The sequence below is a fragment of the Bemisia tabaci genome, chromosome 1 (genome assembly GCF_918797505.1).
Source record: "Bemisia tabaci chromosome 1, PGI_BMITA_v3".
Classification (NCBI taxonomy): domain Eukaryota; kingdom Metazoa; phylum Arthropoda; class Insecta; order Hemiptera; family Aleyrodidae; genus Bemisia; species Bemisia tabaci.
The window spans coordinates 71,471,659-71,486,153 of NC_092793.1; the positions used below are offsets into that span (position 1 = coordinate 71,471,659).

The following is a 14,495-nucleotide window of genomic DNA, read 5'->3' on the forward strand; positions in this document are numbered from 1 at the left end:
CCACTCATAACTCAATTTTTTCCAAAATGTGGGCTGGTTCCTTTCTGCTTAACTCAGTCCAAATAAGAGTTGTTATTCATAGAAAATGTCTCAAAAATCACAATGAGCGCATCGGCAAAGTCTGAAATGAACGTATTTCTACCAAACAGACCTATGTGGAGGTGAGAAATATGGGGTGTGCTAGTTAGTTCTCTGGCCGAAATAGTGAATGAGAATAATAAAGCGCCAGTGACGTCAGCGGCGACGATGGAGACTCCGAGCCGCGGATCCGCGTCTTTAACTCATGAGCCCTGTCCACAAGGCTCTCTTGCCATGCCCGTGGCTCATGAGTTCCGCATTCAGTTGGCACATAGGTCTGTTTGATAGAATGTCCCCTGTTTGATAAAATCCTGCTTTTCCAATTCTTCAAAAGGAATCACGCCCACTTTTACATTGCTTCTTATGCAGCTTTCTAGAGCACACCCCATATTTCTCACCTCCACATAGGTCTGTTTGGTAGAAATACGTCCAAATGCACTCCTTACTTCACAGTTTAAGTAAGAAATTTGCGTTTTTTCGAGCTTCCCGCGGCTTCAAAAACGACACCACGGCATAGGTGAACATTTCATTAGAGGAGTCATTCCATCCAACCCCTGCTCACAAGGATATCACGCAATATTCAACATACCCGACGCCAATTCGCCTATTTACATATGACGGGACGATAATTCTAACCACATGATAACAATCGGCGTGTTTCACATTCACATTTTTCTCGCGTCGATAGATATCCGCCTTGATTTACCTCGTGCTCTCCTCAACTTGCGCGCGAAAACGTCGGCCATGTTCAGCAGGGATTGAATGGAACGACTCCTCTAACGAAATGTTCACCTGTGCTGTAGTATCTTTTTTGAAGCGGGAGGCTTAAAAAAACGCAAATTTCTTACGCAGATTGTGAAGTTAGGAGTGCATTTCAAAGTTTGCCGATGCGCTCATCGTGATTTTTGAGACATTATTTATGAGTAACAACTCTTATTTTTGCTCTACCAAAAGTTTGCAATAGGCCCATTACCCAGGCGATATATAGCTTCGTCGATTTTATTGTGGGCCTAATGCCGGGATCACACGCTGAATATGAGTGGCTGAATGTGAAAGTCATCGGTCTTCGTTGTTCAGTATGGTGCCTTGAATGTTGCGCGTCACGCGCAGATTCAGGGTGTCGATTAGGATCGCGGAGCTCAGCCAATTATCAGTTTGTCTGAACTAACTGAATAAAAATGTACATGGAAAAGACTCAACATTACAAAATTTCGACTGTTTCACAAGGGGCATCTGGACAAGATATGAATTTCAGCACTGATCATCTTGCTTTCTCTTTAAAATTTCACGGGAAAACCAATCACACCGTGGGATAAGTGTTCACAGTTAACATTGTTAAAATTGGAAAAATATAAATGTTGTTACTTGTGTAATCTGACTTCCATGTGATAACTGCTACAATTACTCACTAATAACTCGTTCAGGAGTCGATTTCCAGATTTCCCGTCGTTTGAATCGTTTTTTGCGTAAAATTTTGAAGAGAAAACTTGAACCTACTTATTTTTCTAGTTCAGACCTTGTCTGGTATTCCATTCCCATTATGCTCTCAGAGAACAGAAATATACCATCATTGACGATTTCTGAATGCATATGAGAGACATTTCTACTAAAATCTACTGTGCAGCCGAGAGTTCAGCTCGATGAATATTAATGTTTTGAGTTTTCTTGTGAAGTTCTATCAAATACTTTCTATTTTTTTCGCTTGAGATTCTTCAGTTGCTATTTAAAAATAAGTGGCTTGATTAAAATCGTTTAGAGATTATATTTCGGTATAAATATCCACTATGAAACATATCAGTGAAAACTAAGTCTCCTCGTCTGAAGATTCAATGTAATTTGAACGGCAGTATTCGTACTCCGGGTTCATGATTTCCCATTTATACAGGCCACCTATTTTTAGCTACGATAGTTCTGGTTGTGTCATTTTTACCATAGACTCGATAAATATGACAGACACGTCCAACCCTGTTATTCAAGAGGGTTTCAAGAGGGAGTCCTGCCCATTTAGCTTTTTTCCGAACAATACGGTTGAGCAAACTCACAGCCAGCTCAGCCTTTGTGTCCCGTGGAAGCCGGGTACAGTGGCACTGCTGTTGCGGCGGCTGAAACGAGATCGGGAGCTCAGACGATGTCGCGTCTTTCAGCCAAGATATCGTAGTGGAATGCCAAATCTGATATTTCAGATCGTTGCGGTAACACAGTTGCCACATTTTACAAGCACTTCCGACAACATCCACACTAAAACTTGACCGCAGCAAGTCAGGGAGGACAAGTAGGGAATGGAGCGATTTAACTGGTGGAGGCGATCGGTTGCAATGGAATATGGAGGTACGTAATGAACTATAACTAATGACAACCTCCGATATACCATATATTGTTAGTTCACCGTTTTTCCACCTCAGTTTATCACAACCACCTGTCTTTACTAATAGGGTCGCTTCATTTTCCCTAAGTCTACTTTGTTTATAGCTTTGTCTATCAATTTCAACAATCAGTCTGCGTTCAAAGCAAAATGCGAACTGTACTGCCGTGGTAAGGAGGAACGCCCTAAGAACATTTGAGAGTTGCCAAATTTACCCGGATAAACATGTAATTTATAGGAAAAAATGCATACATCTTCATACAATTTTCAAATATTTTAGAAAGAATTGTGTACAAAATTGTCTGAAAATTTTGAAGAAAAGTATCCCCCCCAGTAAATTATTTTTCTATTTAAAGAAATATGGCAACGTCTCAGGGCTCATACGACGTTTTTCCTCAGCGCGGCAGTGCAGTCCCGCTGTGGATTTCTTTTATTGCCTAAAGCTAGAGCTGGTACTATAGGGACATTGAGAAATCCTATTGTAGTTATGTTCCAAATGCCTTGTTATGCCTGAGAGTAGGCCTTTATTCAAAATACTATTGTAGAGCCAATTTTTAACAGGATAAATTCGTCATCTCTGCGACGTAAATAACGTAATAAACTAAAACAAATTATAAAATTAAAGCTCTTTGCTGGTTACCATTTAATCAAAGACTAAATGAATAACTACAAAACACAACAAAAGAAATACTCTGAATCGTTGTAAACGCATGAAAAAATACCGTTCTGATGAATGATTATTTATTTAGAGCCTTTAGGCACGAGGATGTTACTTCGTTCTCGAGAATGCCGTACAAAACGAGTGAGGTGGTTTTGAAAAAAACATAATTGACTCGAACGTGCTCAACACGGTGGAGAGAATGGCATTAACGGGCCAGCGTTTTTAACGCCGACTAACAAAGGTCCCGGAGCCTTCCGCTCGCCCTGACAAATTAACAAGAATACAGGCACGGAAAAGTCTTCGAGTAAATGATAAATAAATAAAATAAATAAATAAGGACAGCTCCGGCAAGACAATGGTCGTTTGTTTTTCGTGACGCAATAGTAGCTGCGTCAGATTTGAGCAGCAGTTGATTGTCTCGCGACGGAGGACTGCGCGACTTCGCTGCCGTGATAAGGGGACGAATCGTAAGTGCAGTCTGGGATGAACCTCGAAACACGTAAGAGCATGTGCTAACCATGGCTCGTACGGAAATGCACTTACGGCTTTCTTCGCTATCACGGCAATACGTTCGGGTCGACGGGACGACGGGTCGTGTCTCAACTGCCAAGCAATTACAAAGAGAAATTGCTCTCTGCTCTGCGTCTGCACCCGGGCTCGAACGTCGAACCGCCGATGCAACAGCGTCGCGGAAAGCTCGGCCTTTCGGTGTGAAATTTTGGGAAAATTCGAGGGTTTTCCTCAGAACTGACAACTTCGCGCCGAACGTCGGCCTTAGCCCGCACTCGGATGGTGCGATTGAAAAATTGTAGTTTTGCCGCCGTGGTTGCCTCATTGCGATGTCTCTCTCGATACGTAACAGCACTTGGAAAGGAGTTCGGATGACCTGCAGCTTTTATCTCTATCCTTCGGGCCGTATTCATAGCCGCTCCTAAGGAAGCTTAGAAATTCCCTTGTGGTTCAAATTGTGACTGAAGGAGGTAGATACAACTATTCGTGCTTGGTGGATGTCCATGTTGCATCTGCAAAATTGAAGGCGCGATGAAGCGAGGCGTGAACTCTATATCGACGGTGTAAGTCGGCAATCACATAACTCGTTTGCGTTGTCTGAAAATCTCCGCCTCCGTGTTATTTTTTTAAAGGAGAACAAATTGACATCATTCCTTGAAGTTTTCGTAGAATTTTCTTGGCACCGGAAGAAAAATCACGGCAGCTTTAAAGAATGGCCGTTGAGTAGTTTTCCGTTGAAAAAATAAAGTATGACACGAAGTCTGCGACGTCGCAAACCGAGTTATGTGATATTGCCGACTTACACCGTCGATATGCTCCGCTCCATGCTGGCAATGCAGGTGTCGCTCAGATTCGGGAGAAAAGTTATAAAACGAGGCCCGAATACGTCTTTCCCATCTTTGGTTGTGTTGACATTCGATATTTTTACTTATTCTTTTTTAATTTGATGCCTGAATCTTTTTTAGGATGTATTTGTAGACCTATATTCAAAGCGGGTATGCGCACTGACACACGCGTTGTAAGCAAGCCTAGAGTCAATTTGACCCAGCTTGGTCATCCCAGGGTTAACAATTTTAAAAATTGAAAATCAATGGCAGTTCGACGACGGAGAGGATTAAACAAACCGATACAAGAATCAAAATTCGTTGAGCACCCTTGCAATAACAATAAAAATGAGGCAGTAGGATGTAAATTGATACGGGATCGACTATAGCCGAGTTCCAGGCTGGCTCAAATTGAAATTGAACGCCGTGAACAAATGTTCAATTAAATTAAATTTACGGAGAGGGGGGAGGGCTAAAAATGACATTTAAAAAAAGTGCTAATGAAGAATATTCATGATCGAGAAACAACGTACTACAGAGCGGAACGGGACCGGGGTTCAAGCGTTGTGGAACGAAATAACTTTTCAGCAACGACAACAACTCGGCGACCACGATGCCGGACTTTTTGAAACGAGAACCGAATTCTGGCCCTCGCCGAGGGAGAAACGTCGATTTTTCGAGAATTCGGGCAGCTCCCTTCACAGATTTCTGGTGTTCTCCCACGGGAGGTCGCCATGCGAGATGGCCTCAATTTAAATAATGTGTAAACTTTTTTTACACCCCCCCCCCCTCCCCCCGGCGACAGGATCGCCAATCATATCAGTTCGTTGGCCAAAGGCGCGTCGTCTGTCCGCAACTTCATTATTTTGTTGTTCCCCCGACGGATACGCGGTGTACGAATGTATGCAAAATTCCAAATGGGTCTTAGTAGGGGTCATGCATGATCATGTTACGATGACAGAATGTTACTCGTGTTTTAGTTCATATCAAATTGTTGGACCCTTTTGGGCCAAGGTATATCGACAGAGGGGACGATGACTCAGAGGTCAACGATCGGTTAAAATATCAACGGAATTATATGCTGCCGTGCTAAAGAAAAACGCCGTATGAACCTTCAGGCGTTTCTAAATTTCTTTTGATAAAACACGGATTCCTGGGAAAACGTAGGAATATATTTCTTCCGATAATTATTCAGTAATTTTTTTTCGCAATTTCATCTAAAGTTCCTGAAAATTTCATAAAAAAATATACGTAAACTTCCATTTGAAAAAAACATTTTGTTGGAGGAAATTCGGCAACTGTCAAACGTTCATACGACGTTTTTTCTTAACGGTAGTATGGTCTCGATAATTTTAGCATACGGTGTGCGGAATTATGATTATTTTGATCGATGTGGATCAATTGGTTAAAAGGAAAACTGATCAGAAGCTCCATTTAAAAAATATTTTCTTGTCCAATTTAATTTCTTTTAACTAGAAACACATTTTAAGGTTTCAAATGGTTTTAAACATTAAAAAAAAAAAAAAAAAAAAAAAAAAAAAAGAAATTTGCAGGTACTTCGGTTGCGACATTTTAAAATCTCTGTTTGTGAAGGATGTTGTCTTGGTGAATAAAGTTCAAAAAATATTCTGTGTAATATAAAGAGATTGGTGAAAATTTCATCATGAATAATAAACAATTTTCATCTGTTTTACATTTGAGTAAACATTAACAAATTTACAACTTTAATGAGAATATACGGGTTATCCGACTCTCTGAGTCTGTCCTTTGTAGAGAAAACAGTTCTCACTGTGCGATGGCGTGCGGCGAGTCGCATAGCGCCATTTAGTGAGCCTGGTACAAGATTTCCTCGGGCAGTAATTAGCATTATTTAAACGTTTTCGCACTTGTAAAACTTCGAGCTGGGCCAATGCCAACATTTTTGACCCGTTTTTTCCGTCAATCTCATTTGCACCCCGCACTGCACATAATTGCCCCGGTTCATAGCAGTTGTTCGCTGTAAAGTTGTTCAACTTATGTCCGGGTCTACACTCCAATCTAGGAAGTGTGTATCATTATGTCGCTGTTAAATGATTTTTAGTGACACTATACTCGGAAACGGGGAAATAATTTTGTCTCGCTTTTTCCCTCCATCCCGGGAACAGTTAACTCCCATTTTAGAGGACTCTAGTTACTGTGAGCTGTTTTATTTCCACATTGTTGGACACTGTCCACTCAGACTCGGCGCACAATTTCCAGTAAAATAAGGACCTGTGCAAAGCTCTAAGCACAAAATGTGGTATCCTATTCTATCTTAATTTTCTTCGTTTATCGAGATTATTTAATTAATTTCTATTTTCTTTAAATACACTTATTTACGTAAATTAATTTATGCTTGTATTTTTTGCACCTTTTGAAAATTAGTAAACTTACTTATATCTTTCACATACTTAGACGTTAATTACGTCTCAATCACGTTCATTAGAATAGCGTAATAGGGATATGCGGCACTCATGAGCCGTGGGTATGTAGGAGTGCTGTGGACATAGAGCTCATGAGTTGATGCGACATCGTTGAGCTCGTCGAGTGCAGTCGTCGCCGCTGACGTCACTGGCGCTTTATAGTTCCCATTCATTTGCCACGTCCCTCAACTAACGAACATAATCCCTCTCTCCAACCCGTCTCTGGTTTTTTTTAGCAAAAATACGTCCATTTTGTAGCAGAGGCGCGCTTCTGGCTTGTGGCAGTCTATGGAGTGCGTCTCCGCTACAATTTTTTACGAAGTAAATTCTAATCGCCAACACTGGAAAAAAAAAAAAACACAATGGATCTAGAGTATAGACTCTTAAAAACATCGACAAGAAAAAATACCCTTGATTCAATCGGATTTTTGCTTAAATCAAGAACCAAGCCTCTAAATTTGAGCGGATTTCCTTTTGATTTAAGCTTAAATCTGATTGAATCAAGAGTATTTTTTCTTGTCTATGTTTTCAAGAGTCTGGACTCTAAATCCAATGTGTTTTTTTTCCAATGCTAATATACGAGGGTCATCCAAAAAGTAAGTTCACCCCTTTCATATCTCCGAAAGTAAGAGAGATAAATCAAATCGGTAAATAAGTACTTCTTACTTATATCCTCAGCTCTCCATAGGTACCAAGATTTTTAAATTTGGACCTCTGGTTGCCGAGATATTCGATTTTTACGTGAACAACTCCCGACCAGTTCCGTCCACCAAACGACGCGCTGCGATTCCCGTCACGCCACCTGAAATGACTGTGTTCCCCACACATCTACATAGGAATAACCAACTCAAATATTTTAAGATTAGCTTTAAAACGATCTTACCTAATATTTCGACTTAATTTCCGTTCTTATTGATGCATTTTTTATAGCGTTTCTGAAGCTTCTTAATGCCGTTCTCAAAGAACACTTTTGGTTGGCTCTTGAACCAGCCTGCTTCCATCACCTGCTGATCGTTCTCGAAGTGCTGGACACCTAGGTGCTTCTTGAATTGCGGAAAAAGATGATAGTCACTCGGGGCAAGATCTGGAGAGTATGGAGGATGAGGTGACACCTCCCATGCAAATTTGTCCAAAAAATTTTGGGTCTATTTCGCCGTGAGAGGTCTGGCATTATCGTGAAGGAATAGGGGACCACGAGACAAGAGACCCGGTCGCTTGTTTTTTATTGCCAATCGCAACGAATTCAATATTCCACAATACCGTGGTACATTGATTGTACACCCTTTCTCCAAATAATGGACGAGAAGTACCCCTTGAGAGTCCCAGAAGACAAAAGCGACGCGACAGCGCGCGGTGCATCTCATATCAGCGCGTCGTTTGGTGGACGGAACTGGCCGGGAGTTGTTCACGTAAAAATCGAATATCTCGGCAACCAGTGGTCTAAATTTAAAAATCTTGAAACCTATGGAGAGCTGAGGATATAAGTAAGAAGTTCTTATTTACCGATTTGATTTATCCCTTTTAGTTTCGGAAATATGAAAGGGGTGAACTTACTTTTTGGATGACCCTCGTATCAATGCTGAAGATTCATCAGGTACACTCGTCATATGGTGAATTTTTGATAGTTCGAGCCTCAGTTAATCCAAATACTCGTCATTAGGAACTGACATTCATTTAACCGCTTAAGCAGGAACATAACGAAGAGATATCAAAAGGGTTATTTCAGAGAGACCTCAAATTGCAAATGACCGGAAATAATTCTCTGAAATTAAAAATACCCGTTGAAAAAATACGAACTATTTGGAGGACAAAGGAATGAGATAAAAGTGAAACCGGGCATTTCCGAGATCCAAGGAAGGTGGAGTCCAAAAAAACGGAGAAAGAAAGCGATAAACTGTTCCTCAGTTTATATTTATATTCTAGGGGAAATAAACTGGGAGGATGTGCGGGACGTGAAGGGAGAGGTCCGAGCTCAAACGCCATAAATCACCTCTCTGATAAATTCCTAAAGTTTTCGTTTTTCAAAATTACAAAACGTTCAATATTACAGCCGCCGTGAAGAAAAGCTTAGATTATCAAGATTACGAAAAGTGTCTGAAGTAGAAATGAAATTCACGGCTAATTTAAATGTGTCAATGATTTATTTAGCTTTAAAGCGGCGTGTCGCGCTGCTCTGAATCCATCAAAATTTTGCACCTGGAGTCTACGAAACTGAACACGAAGAAAGTACGATTTTTTCCGCACATTACCATTGATTATTCAAGTTTTCTACGCAAAATCACGCAATATAAGGAACAATGTTCGTTTCGGATTGGTTCGTTATCACATTCATTACTATTTTAGATTCCAATAAGCGCGTCATAGCATAGTGCGGTTAATAACGTTATTGAGGAGGGAGGATTGGAACTGCATCCCGTGGCAGGAGATTGAAAAGAATAGTAAGCAGTGTCACTTAAAATTCCAGCAATCCTCATTAAACATGTTGAAAATTCTGTGCGGAAAAAAATTAATTTTAGCAAAATATTGTCGAAAAAGTATGAAAATAATGAATAAAGTTCTAGCCAGTTCTACTAAAGTAGTGTTTACCACGTAGCCTGGGGATGCTCGGCTGATCGAAATACACAGGAAAAAAAAACAAAAAAAACATTGGATCTACAGTCCAGACTCTTGAAAGCATTGACAAGAAAAAATACTCTTGATTCAATCAGATTCTTGCTTAAATCATAAGGAAATCCGCGCACATTAAAAGGCTTGGTTCTTGATTAAAGCAAAAATCCGATTGAATCAAGAGTATTTTTTCTTGTCGATGTTTTCATGAGTCTGGACTCTTGATCCGATGTGTTTTTTTTTCTTCCAGTGTAGCTATCGCTAACTAAAATCTACAACCAAGTGACCGGGAAAAACAAAGGTAAAATCTAAAATCAAAAATCCAAAATGCATCCCGATAAAAAGAGCTTTAACTTCAGATAAAGTTTTATTTAGATATGAATAAACTCCTGAAGGGAGAGATAAGCACGGGTTAATGCTATTGGTGCGTTAGGAAGACTAATCGGGAAACGTGCAAGGCGTAATTTTTAGTGCAGTCTCTTTGTGACAACGCCTGAAGCTGACACCATTTGGAGCTCACAGTGAGCGAAAAACCGCAGTGTCGCGATAAGGGATGGTGCGGGGCGCGAAGTGCAAAAGTGGAAAGCTTTCAGCGCGTCACGTATCGGTCAAGAAGGACGGGAAAAAAGAAGGCCGTCCATTACCAAAATGACCACGGGCCCATAATCAAATCATCGTGGCAACAACCAGCACCCACCCCGCGTGCCCCCTCCTCCACGGTGACGATCGTGTAGAATAAAAGCTCCTCGATGAGTTTCACACGCACAGCTTTTGATCGCAAAAGCTTCCTAAAAAGAATTAGGGCACCCCGGACTTTTAACGTTGCGGCCGAAGCTCAGATTTTTGACCAATTGAAATCTCTTTCATGGCAGTTATTTGATTCTCACGCTAATTGTGACCTTTCAACAGAATCAGGAAAGCTTGATTTTTTACTTTCACTGGAAAAAAAACACATTGGATCAAGAGTCCAGACTCTTGAAAACATTGACAAGAAAAAAGACTCTTGATTCAATCAGATCTAAGCTTAAATCAGAGGGAAATCCGCTCAAATTAAGAGGCTTGGTTCTTGATTTAAGCTTAAATCTGATTGAATCAAGAGTATTTTTTCTTGTCGATATTTTTAAGAGTCTGGACTCTAGATCCAATGTGTTTTTCTTTCCAGTGTTGTATTTTTTGCTCTTTGAAAAATGCATCGATTTTAATTTTAAGTACAAAATATTCAAAATCCATCATCGCTCAGGTATTCTTTCATGTTTTTCCTAAACGTTAGTGTGTTCAACACCGTCTGTGTAACACTAAAATTAAATTCAATCAAACATAAAAGTTCCTTATTTAAGTTTTTTTTTTTTTTTTTTTTTTTTTTAATTTTGGGCAAACATTCTGTTTCATACGGACAAGAAACTTGTCTAATACATGTCTACAAATAGTGAGCGTAAATTTTTTCTGTATTTTCATTGATATCTTATGTATATCCCAATATGTACAATTTTTACTCAGGAATGTGTATTTCACTATCCATAAATTCGAATGCCTATTCGAGTTCCAGGTCGTTCTCAGAGAGAAAACAGCTACAAACGACACTAACGTGTTCCTTTTTCCCACTTCATTTTTTGTATAAGATAGTTTTCTGAAATTTTCATGCAAAAAATATCGGTACTTACATCTACATTAATACCCTCGTAAGGGAATATCTTGGTGGACGGCTTCTCAGTTGGGGAGTACCTATAGAACTCGTGCCTCCCACGGTACCATTTGACCGAATAGAGGGGCGCCCCATCCTCTAACTCGTACTGGCAGAAGAGAGTCGCCTCGTGGCCTCTTTGTACGATGGAGGGGTTTATTTGCAGATTCACATCACGAAGACACCCACAACCTGAAACAAAAACCGAATTCCATCTCGTCAAATTTCGATACATATAAGTACTTAAAGTAAATTATTTGTTGGTAAAACGAAAATTTAAATTCACCAACAAGCAAACTGCATTTTTTCGTTTTAAAAAAAAATAAATTATATCTTCTTACTGAAATTTAAACCCATAAAGCTGGTCCATCGTTGACTACGAAACCGACGAAATTTCAGCTTGAGTGCGACGAAGATAATTGAAATTTAAAAATTGTGGCTGATAATTGAAATTGATAGACAAAGCGATCGACAAAGAAGGCAAAGCTAAAATAAAGCAATTCAATTGGTTGAAAAGGGTGGCAGACGACCGAGGGGAAAAATTATAGACTGACTTAAATGTTTTTCGTGGATTGTCGTCAGTTAGTCAATTAATTGCCTCCTTTGTCCACTATGACCGCCCGTCGCCCGTTTCCATCAACAGGATCGCTCCATCTTCCCTTTTGTCTTCTTTGTCTGTCACTTTGCCTATCAATTTCAATAATTAGCCCGCAGTCAATGTCTACTCACGACGAAGAGTCCATCTCCTAAGTGGTCGCCTCTACCCTATCATTGGTCCGAGCAGTGTCATGATAGAATAATAAGATAAGCACTTGAGAGAGTATGCGAACATCATTATTTTTGCATGACAGCGTAAGTCCGATGAGAAATTCCAAAATTACTGCCGACAGCTTACAGGACTACATTTTGCTGTGAGGAACTACTATTTCTGGGTCATTCTGGGGAATAACGAATGCGCCATTAGTTTTCCCTGTGCAGATATGTACTTTTACAGATGATTCCGAAATTGTAGTACCTTACTGCAAAATGAAGTCCTGCTGTCATACGTGTACGCTATAGAGGAAAAGTTCCCGAAAATCTTGCTGACTTCGGTTCATATCGCTTCCAGGACTTTATGTCCGCCTACCTTTCGTCCATTAAATAAATTTCCACCGCTATTCATGTCCACTAAACGTTAAGTCCACATGATTTAATGTCCAACCATGAATACGTCCAAAATTGTCCAAATTGTGGACATGTTATGTCCACATTTTTTTTCTTCTCATTTAAATGACAGGAACCGCCTCAAAAATAAATGCATACCACTACTAGTTCGTTAGTTAGTATATTTTAAGACGTTCAACGTCACAGGCTATTAACGTCTTCATAGAGAATTTTGAAAATGGGAGTAAATACGAAAATTTATATTTTAGAGGTGAAGAGTTCCTTCATTCTTAAAAACATTTCATTCATGAATCAAGTCATGAAAGAGAACAGACTCTAGGAGCAGATAAAAACATATGTTCATGTGTACACTGTGCGGATATGATAAGATGAAAACCAAAGTGGGAGCCTAGGAAACGCTCCAATGCCAAATTAAACATTTTTCAGTAACAGATGCAGTCAAAATTGAAAGTCCTCTTTAACTAGTTATTTCGTGCGCCTTCAATCTTGTAGGATTCTGTGCAACGCCTCTGACGCGAAATAGTTGCTTAAAGCGTTGCGGCGCGGCAGGCAACCAACGTGATACGCGCATAGGCGCCTACAAACCTAACGGGATACTTCACGCGTTGCGCAATGCGTGAAGTATCCCGTTAGGTTTGTAGGAGCCAGTGCGCGTTCTGCGCTGCTAACACGCCGCTCCGCTCTGTGTTAGGCTCTAATATTTAAACTCGCGGAGTCAGCGTTTTTCAACTCATGATTTTGAAATGTTTGCACTCTCTGCATTGATTATTCCCTTTTAAAGTGATGAAAAAGAAATATGTACTACTGGAAAATATAATGTGTTTTTTGTAAGTATAATAGTCGTTCCGTGTTAAATGATTTCCAAAGCATTCAAAAATTCATTCAAGCATTCATAATAAACACCGGGCTCTATGTTAACATTTACCATATTATAGTAAGTATCAGAAGAGTTCTGGTGAATACTACTATCATTCTGGTTATTTTCACTAAATAACATCACTGTGTAAAAACTCAAGTAGACTTATAGTAGACACTACCATACTTTTTTTTCAGTGAATGGGAGCCGCGAGATAAACAGCTGAACCAAAGCAGGTATTATCGAATTCATTGTATAATGGGGAGCGTTAAAGGCTCAATTAACCGCGAAAAGCTTGGTCTTACATGAAACGACTTCCGAGACACTTACGTAAAGAGATTCGCGGAAGTTGAACGCGGATTTTACACGAAGTTGTAATCCAAGTTTCGTTGGCTGAATGGAATTGATTTCCCATAAATTCGTGCTTTGACTGCTCCACCGCATCGCGGGCGCGGGCCGGTCCACGGCGCAAAGAAAGGGAGCATGTTCCCCCCGGCAATAAATATAAATAATTCCTCTTAATTTCATCGTAATGTTCCTGCTTATAAAACTTACGGGGAAAATATGCTATTGTTTTATGGGACGTGATTCCTGTGCATCTAAGCTCGCTTCGTGGCCCTGAATGAACCCTGCACGTTTAAGAAACTCACCGTCTCAAGTTATATGCGTTATTTAATTTATGGGAGAAAAAGCGGAGTTCCTTTCTTCCTCCTTTTTTCGTCGCTGCGATTGTTGTTGCATTGTCATCGTAGCTCCTCGTTTTTTTTTTCGCCTCTTACATCCTATTTTCGTTGCTCTTTTCCGCGAATTTAAGACCTCGTGGACAGTTTGTTTTATGTCGCTACCGCTCTATTTTTTATGCTCAAATCGAATGAATTTCCTTGCATGTAAACTTGTACCGCGAGATGTCAACACGATTGCCGGGCGGTGACCGGTTTGATGCTTTTTCGGGAGAGGAGAGTGGGGGCGCGGCCATGGCTGGCAACAGCAGGTCTCATTAAAAACTTTGGAAATTATTTGTTTCCGGGTCTTGAAGCATTTCGTCGGAGACTCCGCGGACCAAGTTTTCACAACTTATGACGCAGTTTCACTTTTTTATTTGTCACAAAAACATGAGACAGAGCTTGCTGGTTCATTTAACGATCCTGATTTTAAAGTTACGGCTCTCGCGAAGCGTGGAGCAGGACACTGAGATTAGGTGTGTGCGGTGCCTTTTGCCCTTGCCGAATCCCGCCGCCGCCCGCCCGCCCGCGCCGCGCCGTTGCGCTCGCGAGCACGTAAAACATGTGCAGCTTGCATGAGTCGTGATTT

At 40.5% G+C, this 14,495-nt stretch overlaps 1 protein-coding gene across 1 annotated transcript in view; it reads right to left on the minus strand.

Annotated features, from left to right (window-relative positions):
• LOC109033099 (uncharacterized) overlaps positions 1 to 14,495 on the minus strand; it is a gene marked incomplete at its 5' end in the record, with an annotated part of 112,612 nt that overhangs the window by 61,824 nt on the left and 36,293 nt on the right. Inside the window, one exon of the mRNA XM_019045534.2 lies at positions 11,145 to 11,356. Coding sequence (XP_018901079.2) covers positions 11,145 to 11,356 — 212 coding nt within the window. The remainder of the gene's footprint in view (positions 1 to 11,144; positions 11,357 to 14,495) is intronic.